At 35.9% G+C, this 16,568-nt stretch overlaps 1 protein-coding gene across 1 annotated transcript in view; it reads right to left on the bottom strand.

Moving 5' to 3' along the window:
• LOC410739 (teneurin-m) overlaps positions 1 to 16,568 on the bottom strand; it is a 56,094-nt gene that overhangs the window by 21,501 nt on the left and 18,025 nt on the right. Inside the window, exons 2-5 of the mRNA XM_016910949.2 lie at positions 8,116 to 8,298; positions 3,598 to 3,682; positions 2,275 to 2,438; positions 4 to 177 (exon numbers count right to left, since the gene is read on the bottom strand). Of these exons, the coding sequence (XP_016766438.1) occupies positions 4 to 177; positions 2,275 to 2,438; positions 3,598 to 3,682; positions 8,116 to 8,298 (606 nt within the window). The remainder of the gene's footprint in view (positions 1 to 3; positions 178 to 2,274; positions 2,439 to 3,597; positions 3,683 to 8,115; positions 8,299 to 16,568) is intronic.

The raw sequence follows: 16,568 nt of genomic DNA on the forward strand, positions 1-16,568 counted from the left end.
TACCTCCAGAGGATGCCTGTTGCCGCGTTCGACCGCTCGACTGCGACGACGAGGCGCTCGCCGACGAAGAGGTCTTGTTCCCGTCCGAGGACAACGGCTTCGTGTTGTCCGCGCTCTCGCTAACCAGTACCGCGCACGCTTTCGTGCCCTGGTACGACCGGTTCACTATGCTCGACACTGAAACGAGAGGGAGAGAGTTTTGTAAATTTCGGTAAATCTTTTAACATTCTTTTCTTCACGTGTATTTTAAATTTAAGATTTTTGCATTTATAGAATCGAAGAGGGGCAGGGTTTTGTAATTTAGTAATTAAATCTTTCAACATTCTTTCCTTCACGTGTATTTTAAATTTAAGATTTTTGCATTTATAGAATCGAAGAGGGGCAGGGTTTTGTAATTTAGTAATTAAATCTTTCAACATTCTTTCCTTCACGTGTATTTTAAATTTAAGATTTTTGCATTTATAGAATCGAAGAGGGGCAGGGTTTTGTAATTTCGGTAAATTTTTCAACATTCTTTCCTTCACGTGTATTTTAAATTTAAGATTTTTGCATTTATAGAATCGAAGAGAGTTTTGTAATTTTGGTAAATTTTTCAACATTCTTTCCTTCACGTGTATTTTAAATTTAAAGATTGCATTTATAGAATATTTTTAGATCGCGGTTTATTATATATCTATTTATTATGTAGGCTTTTTATTATATATTGTTTATTATATAAGTAAAATTAAATCGGGAATTTCTTATAAGTATATGATTTTTATGATATTTATAATTTAAAATATTGTCCTCCACTTGCTTATCAATTTTTTCGAAATTCTATCAATAACTCTGCGTTGATGTAATTGAGAATTGTTGAAAGCCTTTTTTTTAAAATAACTTTTTTCGTTTATTATGTAAATAAAATTAAATCGATTACATTTTCTCGTCGGGAATTTCTTCTCGTCTTCTATTATCGCTTCGAGTATTGTTTCCAATTTCTCGAAAAATGATGGAAAAAAACGATGCAAGTATATGATATTTATAATTTAAAATATTATCTCCCATTTGTCTATCAATTTTTTCGAAATTCTATCAATAACTCTACGTTGATGTAATTGAGAATTGTTGAAAGCCTTTTTTTTAAAATAACTTTTCTCGTATATTATGTAAATAAAATTAAATCGATTACACTTTCTCGTCGGGAATTTCTTATAAGTATATGATTTTTATGATATTTATAATTTAAAATATTGTCTTCTACTTGCCACGATATCAATTTTTTCGAAATTCTATCAATAATTCCGCGTTAATGTAATTGAGACGCGTTGAAAGCCTTTTTTTTTTTAAATAACTTTTATCGTTTATTATGTAAATAAAATTAAATCGATTTTTCCATTGGACGGGTAAATTTTACATTTTCTCGTCGGGAATTTTTTCTCGTCTTCTATTATCGTTTCGAGTATTGTCTCCAATTCCTCGAGTGGAAGAAAACGATGCAAGTATATGATTTTTATGATATTTATAATTTAAAATATTGTCCTCCACTTGCCACGATATCAATTTTTTCGAAATTCTATCAATAATTCCGCGTTGAAAGCCTTTTTTTTAAATAACTTTTCTCGTTTATTATGTAAATAAAATTAAATCGATTACACTTTCTCGTCGGGAATTTCTTCTCGTTTTCTATTATCGCTTCGAATATTGTCTCCAATTCCTCGAGTGGAAGAAAACGATGCAAGTATATGATTTTTATGATATTTCTAATTTAAAATATTGCCCCCCACTTGCTTATCAATTTTTTCGAAATTCTATCAATAATTCCGCGTTAATGTAATTGAGACGCGTTGAAAGCCTTTTTTTTAAATAACTTTTCTTGTTTATTATGTAAATAAAATTAAATCGATTACACTTTCTCATCAGAAATTTCTTCTCTTTTTCTATTATCGCTTCGAGTATTGTCTCCAATTCCTCGAGTGGAAGAAAACGATGCAAGTATATGATTTTTATGATATTTCTAATTTAAAATATTGCCCCCCACTTGCTTATCAATTTTTTCGAAATTCTATCAATAATTCCACCTTAAAAGCCTTTCTTTCAAATAACTTAACCTTTCTTTTTTCACAATTCAACGTAAATAATAATAAAAACGTTTCTCCAAGCCAAACAATTCAATCTTTGGCACGTTAAAAAAAAAAGAATTCATGATCACGATTCATCGATTAAAATTAAAATTTAAAAGACAGGGGAAGAACATTTGTTTCCTAGATTGACACGAAATTGGAGGAGACTACTTACCCACGACGTAGGCTAGGGCCGCCGTTATGCACAGCGAGACCATAAGCAGTATCATGGCGATCAATTTCCAGCTGCACCAGTCGACCCCTTTCACGAAATGGCAACGAATGCTTTGCCTCCTCATCGGGATCATCGAAGACGCGTGGCCATACGGCAGAGGTACCCTATACAAAACGCGTATAAATCTATCATTAAACAATTTTTACTTAATCCAGGGAATCTCCATACGAAAAGAAACACACATATGGATCGTTTCTCTTAATGCGATCTTTCGACAAGATTAAACGAGATACGGGATCGAATTACAAAACAAACAGAGCACGGAGAGAGCGCGGAATAAGGTGAAGGGGGTCGCTTTGATCGTCGACCTCGTTCCATAACAGCGAATCGGGAAAATTTACCTGTGCAAATGCAACGTCGGATCTCTTTCTCTCCGCGTCCTCCTCCTCCTCCTCCCTTTCCAGTCACGTTACCCCAACTCGATTATACAAAATTACCCGAATTTCCCTCTGTTTCGACGATTAAAGGGAGAGCGGGAGGAGGGGTATCCGGTAAAGTGGTGCGCGAGCTTCTCTCTCTCTCTCTCTCTTTCTCTCTCTGTGTCTGTCTCTCTCTCTCTCTCTGTTGATTTCAAAGGAAGCGCAACGTCGGTTCGCGTCGTTTGATACGCGGCAAATATATTTGTACTCGTCACGTGCTCTCTGCGCAAAAGCATCAGACCCCGGCCCCCTCGAGTATGTTTATGCTGGGAACGTGGAACGTGGAAACGGCCGCTTCCAAGTAACTCGGAAACGTCTAACAAAAATATTTAAACGGGACGCGGGCCGAGCAGCGAGAGGCTGTTTGCTTTCGTTGCATCACGCGATAATGGAAAACGAAAGCCAGACGTCGCCGAGGTCTTCCATCTCGTGGAAAATCGCGCCAATTCTTCTTCTTCCTTTCCCTCCGCGCTTTTTCTTTGAAATAACACCACGATTCTAAATATTTGGGGTACGAATTAAAAAGAAGAAACGCGTATATTCTCTCGATAATTTGGATCCTCGAGAAACTATTAATTTAACGCAGGAAATGGAGTATCCCAGGTGTCGAGTTTACGATTACATTATACGCGTTTAGTCGGAAATTTGTGAATGAGTGAAAGGAGCACGCGATTTTTCACGGTGATTTTTCACTCGGCCTTCGAACATCGACTCATATTGTGCGGCGAATAGAAGGTTCTTGAAAATGTTTTCCTCTCCCTTTTTCGATCTTCCCTCCCTTCGAGACGGAAACTCGAGAGAAAGAGAGAGAGAGGGTATATGGAGAAAAATGAAATAGGCTTACCTGTCCATGTTGTTCTGCAGCTCGACCTTTATCGGACTATTCCCCGTGGACTGGTTCTTGTTGTTGTACTCATTCTTCGGTATCTCTGCGAAAATAGAGGGAGGCAACGATAGAGACGACAATTTGTTACGTTGTGCAGATCGAGGAAATTTCTCGTGGGAGACGGTGCCCTACTTTTTTCCATAATCTCGCTTTTATACCCTCCCCTGTGCTCAGACTCAGGCGTTGCGTATCCGCGCAATATCCTCCTAACGCGAATAATTTATCCTTCCAACGTTAGAAACGTTCCTCCTTTTTAATTTTCGAAATCGACTGGAATACAAATTTTGGATCGCACAGTTTTCAAAGTAATTGCTTTCTGCAAGCCTTCGAATACATTTTTCACGTACGATTTCGTTCGACTGTATTTTTATTTCCAATTATCCAAAATAATGTACGATTAAGAGGAGAATGGATCGAAAGGAGCGTCCATCCTTGGTTTCTTCGCGATATGGAAGCGGTTTCGCGATGCCAGACGCGACGCGCCCTTTTCTTTTTCACCGTCGATTCACAGGCGGAGAGGGAGAAGAAGCGGGTCCCGCGTTGAATCGATAAGTACATGATTCATCGTGGTTTCGGTTTGAATTTCAAGTATCGAGAGAAGGTGCGCAAGAAAAAAAAGGAGAAGAAAGAAGAAACACCACAAGATCGTTTCCGTGAACGGTGTTCCTCGCACACTTTCCTCGGTAATTGAAAACGGCGTTGTATAATGAATACCGATTATATAAAACGAACGATTGTCTTTAAACGCTTGCCCTCTCCTCTCACGTTTTTTCCAACGTGCGCTCGGTGAATATCCTCCTCGTTCGAAATACCGTGGAAACGTCCCGTAGAAAACTCAGTCGCGATATCGAAACTCAGTCTGTGATCGTAAATTTGTAAGACTGATTCCAAGATTCAAAATTTTATTACACGAATCATTGTGGACGATGATTCTCGTCGAAGAATTTACACGACTGAAAAATCGTAAATTAATTCAGAGAAGCATTCAGCAAAGCAGTGATTCTTTCCTCCAGGATTGAATAATTGTCCAATTAACTATTCTCTGTTCCAAGAGAAAGATAATAAATATTCTTCCGAACACGTTCGATCGGGGAGTGAATCACCCTTTCAGAAATTTCGACCGCGTGAAAGTAAATCATCACATCCACGTGGTCGGTGATTAAAGGGGATCCTGGCCACGCCTAGAACCATAGGCAACGCGTCCCTTTTTTCACGATACGGTTCCTGAAACGCGTGTTCAGAAGGTCGATAATCGCCGATAGGGAGAGGGGGGAAAAAAAAAGAAGGAAAAGAAGGGAAGGTTAGGACGCGCAATCGTCGGATATCCGCCTAAACGCCATAATCGTCGGATTATTTCGGCAACACCTGCAATTAGCCGCATGGGGCCAGCACGTCTTCGCCTTCCCACGCTCCGATTCACCAGGAATCGTAGAATCACGCCAAGGGCCACGATTCTTTCGCTCGTTAAAAATTACCAAGGAAGGAAATTATCTGACCAAGAAGATTAATCATTTTTCTTTTCTCGAATCTTTAAAAATTAACTGAAGATATATCGATTACAATTCCGTTCAAAAGCTTTAAAGTATTCTTTGAGTTAAAGTATTCTTTGAGTTAAAGTATTCTTTGAGTTAAAGTATTCTTTGAGTTAAAGTATTCTTTGAGTTAAAGTATTCTTTGATTTAAAGTATTCTTTGAGTTAAAGTATTCTTTGAGTTAAAGTAAAGTATTCTTCTTTGATTTAAAGTATTCTTCTTTGATTTAAAGTATTCTTCTTTGATTTAAAGTATTCTTCTTTGATTAAAAGTATTCTTCTTTGATTTAAAGTATTCTTCTTTGATTAAAAGTATTCTTCTTTGATTTAAAGTATTCTTCTTTGATTTAAAGTATTCCTTGATTTAAAGTATTTTCTGATTTAAAGTATTCTTTGATTTAAAGTATTCTCTGATTTAAACTATTCCTTGATTTAAACTATTCCTTGATTTAAAGTATTCTTTGATTTAAACTATTCTTTGATTTGAACTATTCCTTGATTTAAACTATTCCTTGATTTAAAGTATTTTTTGATTTGACTATTCTTCTATTCTAAAGTATTCTTTGATTTAAACTATTCTTTGATTTAAACTATTCTTTGATTTAAACTATTCTTTGATTTAAACTATTCTTTGATTTGAACTATTCTTTGATTTAAACTATTCCTTGATTTAAATCTATTCTTACAATTTAATCAGACTCGATTATCAATCTTCCTTGTACAGATACACAACTTCAAACTTGTGTATCTCTATAAAAGGTGTCTCTCTTCTTAATCTAATGAAAGGTATCTCATATTTTTACTTTACACTCGAAATGGGACGTTCTTCTCGATTCGCGTGGCAAGAAAGAAGAAGACCGTTGAGGGAAGAATGAACGAGCGAAAGAAATTTTGCGAACAGTCCAAGGATCCTGAAAGGGGCCTAAAGCAGCGACAAAAGACACAGTTTCGGTGGAGGATCGGCGATGGTGGGCCGAGAAGAAGCCAAATAAGGGGAATAAAGGGGGGGGGGGGAGCGTGGCAAGGATCGATCTTAGGCTGGAGTGGCACTAAGCTCTGGCATTCTGTCGGAAGGTTATAAGCGTCAGCCAGTGTCATAACCGCGTGGGTCAATGAGTCGAGAGGGGTTTTGGTGATAAATCACCATCGGCCCGAAACCTCCAACGTCCCACGCTTTCACGAAAAACGCCGCACAGCCTTTCAACGTTTGTAACAAGGGAACCGTTTAAACGTACAGAGTGTCGAGCCATGGAAAATTTTTCCCAGTCTTCCTTCTTAGGTAAAAAGAAAATTCCTCCTTGTGGCTTTTCCATCCGGTGTACTTCGAGAGAAACGTCAACAAGCTTGGAGAATTTCTTTTTGTTTTCCCCCCGCTGTTATACTCTCCAACAGCCTTTTCTTTCATGATATATACATCTATTTTTCCTCCTCTCTTTCTTCGTTCAACTGCCGTTTAAAACATCGAGACGAGGTATTTTATCGTTTCCTGGTAAATTCTAAGCATTTCTAAGAGACTTGGACCTCCAAAGGGTTGTTTCTTCAGTTATCAGTTCTTCGTTCGATGCACGGTTATAGCAATAATAATGATAAATTTTGGAATAGAAGAATTTTATTAATTGTTACACTAATTTTAGAATGAATAAATAATTATTTAAATTGATTACAATAACAATTACTAAAATAATATAAGGATTTAAATAAAATCAATATTCAAGTCGAAATTAAATGTAAATAATTACTTATTATATATTTAAATATTAAATATAAATAAAAATTACTCATTTATCACAAAAATAAAATTTTAAATAATTATTGTAACAATTAATAATTCCTCTTCTTTATTCGTTCTAATGAGAATGATTCGAGACAATTTCTTAATACTTTTTCAAGCATTGAGAGCATCTCCAAGATGAACTAGAAGGAGTGTTTCAAATATGACATTTTCATTTCGATATACGTAAAAGGAAGATCCAAAAGAACTTTTTAGAATATTCTAAAATACTTGGAATACTCCTCTCACCGCTTAAGAATTTTTCCAAATGTTTTTAAATATCCGATAATAAGAAGATAAATCGATCGTTTGGAAGGAATTTCAATAAACAAAACGAGAACTTTGGAACCGAGAATACTTCATAACGGTCCTCTCTGACGGATAAGATATCGAAGAGGGAGAAGGGGGCCAAGTTTTGGAAAATTATCGCAGCCGATTACCCTCGTCAGAAACGTCGGTCAACTTTCTCTCCCTCTTCCTCTTCGAGAAGAAGCTCTTCCTTAGCGGGAATCCTCGATGAGACGCATCGTTCGTTATCGTTCGACGCACCAACAATCGCTTTTCACTTTTCTACTTTTCGTGGAAAGTCGAAGCAGCTGTCGTAGTATATTCTTCCAGTTTCGTCCATTTTCCACGGGACGGATAGACTTTTCCCACTATCGGTTAGAAAGTGTTTGAGAGACAAATATTCGGAGAGGAGACGATAGATAAGGATTCCATGTGTGCAGCGGCTTTTTACACCGTGTTTGAACGGGGATCGTGGCCGATTCCCTCCCTGTTTGCGCGCGTTTAACGTAAATCTCGAGATTTCGTCCGAGTTTAAAGGATTTTTCTTTTTTCCCCTCCCTTAAATTGATTCTCTGGAAATAAGTAACAACAATCATATGCTCTCGATTCAAGTTTCCATAGGAATCTATGTTAAAATTCACAAAGTATGAGAAAGTATGAGAAGAAACATTATTCGTATCCTTTCTATCCAATCTACCTTTGCCAATCACTCAAATTAATCGATAATTAATTCGTCTGATTATTCGATTAACATCTTGACGAGTTCGAGGAGAATTAAATGGCGAACAATTTTCGAGGATCATCGCTTGGTCGAGGATTCCCTTTGAAAACTTGTCGAGCACCCAACGATTACTGAACGGGGCAACACACCCTCTTGGATACTCACTTGGTATACTGTAAAAGCCGCCGGACGAGGTGCGTACGAGGCAGGATGGCTGGAGGTCGGGATCACGCTCGTGGTCGCTGGCTGCGTGACTTCCTGGCAATCTTCCGTTGACGCGACTCATTGTAGGATTACGCGGAGGCACATCGGGCGGGCCCCGCGGCGCCGAATTGTCCAACAAACACCCTGCAACCGAGAATCGAAACCATTTATGCAGTAGCTGGTAGTGTGAATCGCATTCGAATGGGGAGAAAGTTTCAAAGTTGTGTGCAAGGTGATATGATTATTGGATGATTTTGGTCATAAGATTCAAGATTCACTCTGCATCATTTTTTATTTTAGTTTATAGTAAGTTTGAAAGTTGTGTGCAAGATGATATTAGATAATTTTGGTTATCTCTTAAGATTCACCCTGCGTCATTTTTTATTTTAGTTTATACTAAATTTGAAAGTTATATGCAAGATGATATTAGATGATTTTGGCTATTAGATTTAAGATTCATCCTGCATCATTTTTTATTTTAGTTTACAGCAAGTTTGAAAGTTGTGTTGCAAGTTGTGTGATATTATATTGGATGATTTTGATCATAAGATTTAAGATTCATCCTGCATCATTTCTTATTTTAGTTTATAGTAAGTTTGAAAGTTATGTTGCAAGATAATATTAGATGATTTTGGCCATTAGATTTACTTTGCATCATTTTTAATTTATAGTAAGTTTGAAAGTTGTGTGCAAGATGATATTAGATGATTTTGGCCATTAGATTTACTCTGCATAGTTTTTTATTTTAGTTTTATTTTAGTAAGTTGTATTCATGGAAAGAAAATTTAAAAGAGGAATTTGGTGGCTATATTGGATGACATATCTATTACTTTACAAAGAAACGATTTTTATTCGATTTTAATTATAAGATCCATTGTTCAACAAATAGTCTAATTAAAATAGTAATAAAAATAGTCAAACTATTTTTCTTAGATTATTTTATTAAATTATAAATTGGATTTGTGGAAAGAAAGTTTAAAGGAAAAGTATTTTGGCAATCATATAAGATTGATCCATAAAGAATTATTTGATTTTAGCCAAGATTTAACCTGCAATCGACAACCAAATCATTTTTCTTAGTTAATAGTAAACTGTATTCGTGGAAAGAAAATTTAAAAGAGAAGTTTGGCGACTATAGTGGATGATTTATATTGATTGGTTTATAAAGAAACGATTTTTATTCGATTTCACTTTAACCTGCAATCGACAAATCATTTTTCTTAGTTTATAGTAAATTGTATTTGTAGAAAAAATGTTTAAAGGAAAAGTATTTTGGCAATCATATTGAATGGTTTATATGATTGATTTATAAAGAAACGATTATTTGATTTTAGCCAAGATTTAATCTGCAATCGACAACCAAATCATTTTCCTTAGTTTATTGTAAATTGTACTCATGGAAAGAAAGTTTAAAGGAAAAATACTTTGGCAATTATATTGGATAATTTATACGATTGGTTCATGACGATTCTTTATTAGATTCAAATCACTTTTCTTGTAACAAATTGCATCCATATAAAGAAAAATACAAGATTTATTCGATAATCTCAATTTCCCAATTCGAATATAATAAAACCACTTGCAACATTTTAATGTAAATAATAACAAACGCAACAAAAACAGAACAATTTTTAATACTTAATCTTCCATTAAAGTACAACGAGTAATAATTTCCTGTTTCGAGGATGAACCCGCAAATATCTTCCGCTACGAAATTCAATCCGGCCCCCAAACTTCAATTCCCTCCAATTCCCTCGTTTCCAACCCCCATCAAATCGATCGGATCGCGGGGAAAAAGCAATCTCGAAAGACAACTGCTCGAAGACGCTGCTCGAAAGTATCGTAAGATTTCCACTCGAGGGTAAAAAAAAAAAAAAGAGAAGAAAAGAAAAAAAAATAACAATTTTTGCAGTCCACTAACCGCCTACCTAACGATCATCATCATCATCATCATCATCCTTCCTCGAGGAAAATCGAACAATGGGTGTACGCGTGGTAATCCCGGGGCAGGTGGTTTCCATCGGGGCGAAAGGGTTGAGCCGATCTCGCGATCGGGCAACGTTTCACACAGGCGGACTCTGTTACAGGGATTACACGAGGTCGAGTGACCCAGAATCGCGGACGCTTCCCTCTCTCTCCCCCTCTCCATCTCTCTTCCTCCCTTGCGCAACCATGCGAAATGAACTGCTTTTTCGAAAGCAGCAGCCCCCAGCTTTTTTCTCTCCGTCCATGCCAGGTATAACAATGTCACCCGTATTCTCCCTTCTCTCTTTTTTTTTTTTCGAAAAGCACATTTATAACGGAAGATGCGTTTTTTATTTTTTTTTTTTTTTTCTCCTCGATATTGTATCGAGGAATATCTCTGTTAAAATTTCTGCGACAATTTTTACGAGCTTTCAGTTTCGAGAAAAGATCGATGTGTATATACGCAAGATTTGAATTTGCCGCCATTTTTGCATTAAGTTGTTGGCAATCAACTGAAAAAAGAACAGTTTGACAGAGAGATACCCTTTATATATATATATATATATATATATATATATATATATATATATATATATTCGAAATTTCTATTGCTTTATCGAAACGTGACAAATGTTTATTCGACGAAGAATTTTCGTTGCCGAGACGAATTTAAAAATTAAGTTGTTGGCAACCCTGAAAAAAGAACAGTTTGACAACCGAGAATTTAGGGTTAGGATAAAAAGGAACGTTATACAACAACGTGTCTTCATTATTGAATAATATTTTAAAGACTCTCTTTTATATTTAATTCAAATCAAATGTTAATTTTGGGACACCCTTTATATATATATATATATATTCGAAATTTCTATTGCTTTATCGAAACGTGACAAATGTTTATTCGACGAAGAATTTTCGTTGCCGAGACGAATTTAAAAATTAAGTTGTTGGCATTAAGTTGTTGGCAACCAACTGAAAAAAGAAAAAAGAAGAATTTGACAGATGAGAGTTTAAGATTAGTAAAAATGGAGCGTTATACGATAGAACAACGTGTCTTCATTATTGAACAATATTTTAAAGACTCTCTTTTATATTTAATTCAAATCTTGCGTTAATTTTGGGACACCCTTTATATATATATATTCGAAATTTCTATTGCTTTATCGAAACATGACAAATGTTTATTCGAAGAAGAATTTTCGTTGCCGAGATGAATTTAAAAATCCTTCAAATTTTATTACGATGAGTTTAATTTTTCTTTTTACGAATCGTATCATTGTATTTATTATCTGGCACGAATTTTTGAACAATATTTTAAAAACTCTCTTTTATATTTAATTCAAATCTTGCTCTTAATTTTGGTATTCGAAATTTCTATTGCTTTATCGAAACGTGACAAATGTTTATTCGACGAATATTCAATTTTCAAGACGAATTTAAAAATCCTTCAAATTTTATCATCGTTTGATTTTTCTTTTTACAACACGAAGTTTTCGAAAGTAAACTAATGATTATTAGAATCATTGTATTTATTATCTGGCACGAATCGTTCCAGATAAATTCGGTTCCAATTCATATTTAGATTTCCTATGCTCGAAAAGTGGAACAGAAAGAGGAACCAGGAACTCTTCGAGTCGATTACAAGCCCGTTTCTCTTAAGCACCCTCTCTCCCTCTCTCTCTCTCTCTCTCTCACATACAATATATCCAGAAGCAGAATCTGAAACGCCTAACAGACCGATCTCTCGTATAGGGTGACCCTATACGAAGAAACTCGAGCCGTGCTCCTTTTTTCTTTATTAGCCAATGAACTGGATCCTTTTCCTTTCTTTCTTTCATTCCTTTTTTTACGCCTCCAAAAGAACAGTTCGATCGACATTCACGGTTACCCAACGAATAGAAGAGGAGGAAGAAGATTTGGGGAACGAATAAGGGAAACTAAGTAAGACGAAGAGAAGAGAAGAGAAGAGAAGAGTTGGGTAGCCAGAAAAGTACAAGTTTCGTTCTTATAGGCGCGACAAAGATCCAGAAACACTTTTTCTCCCCCGACTAATCGTTCTCTTCCCCTATTTCCTCCCCCTCACCCTCTGGCTTCATCCAAGAGCACTCGACCCTTTTACGAGCGAACTTTCTTCAGTTTTCGACGTTTCTCCCCCCGAGGGCAGCCGCCATTTCGCGTTCCTCGTGGCGTGCATCCGCCAAGAAACGCGCCGCGACATGTAAATCTTTACGACTTTATACTCGCGAAATTTCCTCTTTATTACTCTCCCACACGAGATTTAAATATATAATTCCCACGCGGAATATAAAAACTCGAATACAATTACTGTAAAAATTCCATCACGATTAATTACTACTTTTATAAATGTGATTCACGAATCACGAGAATTCCAACCTAGGATTTATTAAATTTAATTAAACAACGAACTGGAATTTTTTTTTTTGGTCAATGCTCTGTGAAATTCGTGGAATAAACCACAAATTTATATTATAATAGAATCGACTAATTATTAGCTCGTCGAACTAAAATAAAATTAAATAAATGATTTACTTTGAGAATAATCGTGTCAAAATCTCTTCTCCAAAAATCCATACGTTCTCTTCTCGTTTTTCTTTTTCTATTCTAATTTCGAGATGGATCGATTGCGAGGATAACTTTGCAAAAAAAATCGACACACTCGAAGAAGAAGAAGCGAGGCAACAATTCTTCGTGGAAAGCATCGAAGCGGAAGAGAAGAGAAGAACCATCTCCCTAGCGGCGAATAGTTATTCTTCCCTAAATAGATCGGCGGGAGTAGTAGTTACACGCCGATCCCATTCTTCCCTCGGCCGAGTTTTCAAAGGAAAAAAAGAGCAACGTGCTGCTACGAGGAGCCGATACAAAGGTTCGAGAAATCCTCGAATTATCCTCGCCCGATAGATCCTTTCTCCCCCTGCGTAAGGAATCCTTCCAAACGTAAACGTCATCGCGTCCTCGAGAGGACGAGGAGAACGCTTGTTGTCGCACCCGGCCGCGTAATGGATGCGCGCCCATTCAAGAAGAAGAAAAAAATGGGAGGAACGCGTAACACAATACGAGGGACGCGGTTCCAAAGAGGCCGTGTCTAATGGAATTTATTAGAGAAGCATATATACCTGGACACAACCTCTCCTTTCTTTCCCTCTCCCTTTCTTCTCTTGCACGCGCAAGCTTTCGAATCAAGAGGTAATGGTGCCGGCTAAGTCGCCAACCTGGACTGGAGTGGAGTGGAGTGGAAAGGAGGAGAAAGGTTTTCGATTTTTGTAGGCGAGGGATTGAATTTTAACCCTTTGCACTCGAATTGTGAATGAATGAACTCGAATGAACTGAATCGAATTCGCTACGATTGGAATTTGTTTGTAATTGGACATTGCGATCGAATTATATTTTAGTTTCGAGTTTTGACGGCCAATAAAGATTATTTCTGAGTTTTGTGGATTAATGTATAATTCGAATGATAGTTGAAGATGAGTTTGATTTTTCGTTATTAAATGAACGGAAGATGAAAATTTTGAGAGAAAGATTTTATTATAGTTTTGTGGATTAATATATAATTCGAATGATAGTTGAAGATGAGTTTGATTTTTCGTTATTAAATGAACGGAAGAAGATGAAAAATAAGAATTTTGAGAGAAAGATTATTATAGTTTTGTGGATTAATATATAATTCGAATGATAGTTGAAGATGAGTTTGATTTTTCGTTATTAAATGAACGGAAGAAGATGAAAATTTTGAGAGAAAGATTTTATTATAGTTTTGTGGATTAATATATCATTCGAATGATAGTTGAAGACGAGTTGTTAAATGAACGAAAGAAGATGAAAAATAAGAATAATAGATTTAGATTTTGAGAGAAAGATTTTATTATAGTTTTGTGGATTAATATATAATTCGAATGATAGTTGAAGATGAGTTTGATTTTTCGTTATTAAATGAACGGAAGAAGATGAAAATTTTGAGAGAAAGATTATTATAGTTTTGTGGATTAATATATAATTCGAATGATAGTTGAAGATGAGTTTGATTTTTATTAAATGAACTGAAGAAGATGAAAAATAAGAATAATAGATTTTGAGAGAAAGATTATTATAGTTTTGATTAGGATTAATATATAATTCGAATGATAGTTGAAGATGAATTTGATTTTTCGTTGTTAAATGAACGGAAGAAGATGAAAAATAAGAATAATAGACGATAAGAGCGCTTTATATTGAGATATACTTGAGAAATAAATAACAATATAGACTTTGATATTCAAATTTCCTTTCTTTACAAGGTGAAGATACATAAAAAAATATTAGAATATAAAAGTTTCGTTAATTCGTGCATCGAAATCTTTTTAACTTTATCCAAGCTAATGTGGAGTTGTTGGTTCGAATAACGAACAGAAGAGTAAAGTTGAGAAAAGAATTATATATTATAATACTTCCACGGATTGAAAAAGGAAGTGGTGGGATTAAAAAGGAAGTCACGAAAAAGACCTCGATCCGAAAAATCACGGACGGGACAAAGCCATCCGTGAAATCGAATTAAATGTTTTTCCAAGCGCAGAGAGAGCTGCAACAATTGTCGATCGAGAATTTCCGTAACCGGCCATGTTTCGTTTCAATTTACCTCGACGGGGAGGGGGGAAGGGATGGGCTGATTGTAAATCGTCGTTTGTTTAAAGAAAGAGAGAGAAGAGTAAAGTCACACGATCTCCAAAAACTCGATCGAAACGAATCTTTCTTACAAAAGTTAATTCCATAACGTAAAACATTCCTATCTTTTACTTATTTAATCAACGTTCCATCTTCTCGCTTCGCTGATAAAACGATGAATCCGCCAAGGGTGGATTAATTTTTCCGCGAAAAATCCTCGCCTCCCCCCTGCAAAATGTTAAATCGTTCAGAAGTGAACGACGGAATGGAGGAGGTTACGTTTACACGGAGGGAGAGAGAGCAAACGATTCGGTTCCCCGGTCACGTATCGGAGAGAGAGAGAGAGAGAGAGGGAGAGAGGTCGACGTATTTTGGGGAAAATGGACCAAGGGTTAGGGTCTCTCGTGTGTCTGGATTAGCTTTCGAACCTAGAATTAATACTGTATCGAGCAGGAGAAGGGGAGAAAAATTACGCTTCCGCGTAAGAGAGAGAGAGAAAGAGACGAGAAATCGTTATCGCTTCGTTTCATTTTTTTTTTCAATCTCTTCTCTTTCGAGAGGATTTTTTAATAGAGACGAAAAAAAGCAGCGGTGTTTGTTAATTAAAGTAATCGAGGGTTGTAAATAAAAATGAACTATGAAAATCTATGGATGTCCTCCTCTCTCTTCCTCTCTTGTATCAGTTTATTTATCCATTTTCCTCTTTTTAAAATGTTTTTTTTTAATAATCCCTCGCTTCGTGTCAGATCTCGACCTCGGCTCTCAATGATATATTTAAATAAATTATCAATCCTGCGCCATCGATCACCAAGGAACACCTATAAATAGTGCTTTGTGATCTCCATACTCTCTTCTATAATTACAATATAACTATCGAGCTTTGTTGTCTCATGGAGGGGAAAAAAAATTATATTAATAGACGATAAAGTTTCGCGTTTTCCAACAACTATATATATATATATATTTGAAACCATCGAAATGGCACGAATAGCAAGGTAAATTTTCAGAGCAACCGATCAAAGTCGATCAAACTTTCAAACTTTGACAGCGAAACTTTCCGGATAGATAGATAGATAGATAGATGGAGAGACAGAGAGAGAGGTTTTGTCCGTAAAAAGGCAAGACCTCCTCTGCACGTGTCTCGACTGGGAACGTTTCCTTCCGGAAGGAAGCTCGTGAATGTGAATTACGATCGCCAGATAATTATATACTCTCGCAGCCTTCCTCTGCGCCAGGCGTATTCGAAAGAATAATTTCTGATTCTTTATAGATTATCCATAAAATACACGATCTGCTTCTCCTTTGCCTATCGATTCAAACGTTATTATCATGAGATTGAAGACAAGTTTGCGAGCAATAAGGGAGAATAAAAATAACGCGTGTAAATAAATAAACAAATTAGAATAGAATATTTGGTAAATATTCTCCAATCTCCTAAATTTAAATGTAAAAATATATTCTCACTCTTTCAAATACTTTATTTATCGAAATTATTATTTTTATCTCTCGATGTGTTGCATCACTCTTGAACTCTTTTTCTCTATCGTTTTAAATTGGAAAACTAAGATGTCCTCTTCACTGTATATTCATTTTTTAATTCGAGATCGAGGGAGAGTTTTTCCACGATAATTTATGGCATTTAGTTGTATAATAACAATATAAAAGGCATGGTGGTTGATTGGTGATTCCAAAGTTCTCGGCGAAAATTTACTGTACTTGAATCGACGAAATATATATAATCGGTTAAAGCTATCCGAGAGTGGTTTCGATCGAAAAAAGAGCAATAATTT

This window comes from Apis mellifera, linkage group LG1, assembly GCF_003254395.2.
Source record: "Apis mellifera strain DH4 linkage group LG1, Amel_HAv3.1, whole genome shotgun sequence".
NCBI lineage: Eukaryota > Metazoa > Arthropoda > Insecta > Hymenoptera > Apidae > Apis > Apis mellifera.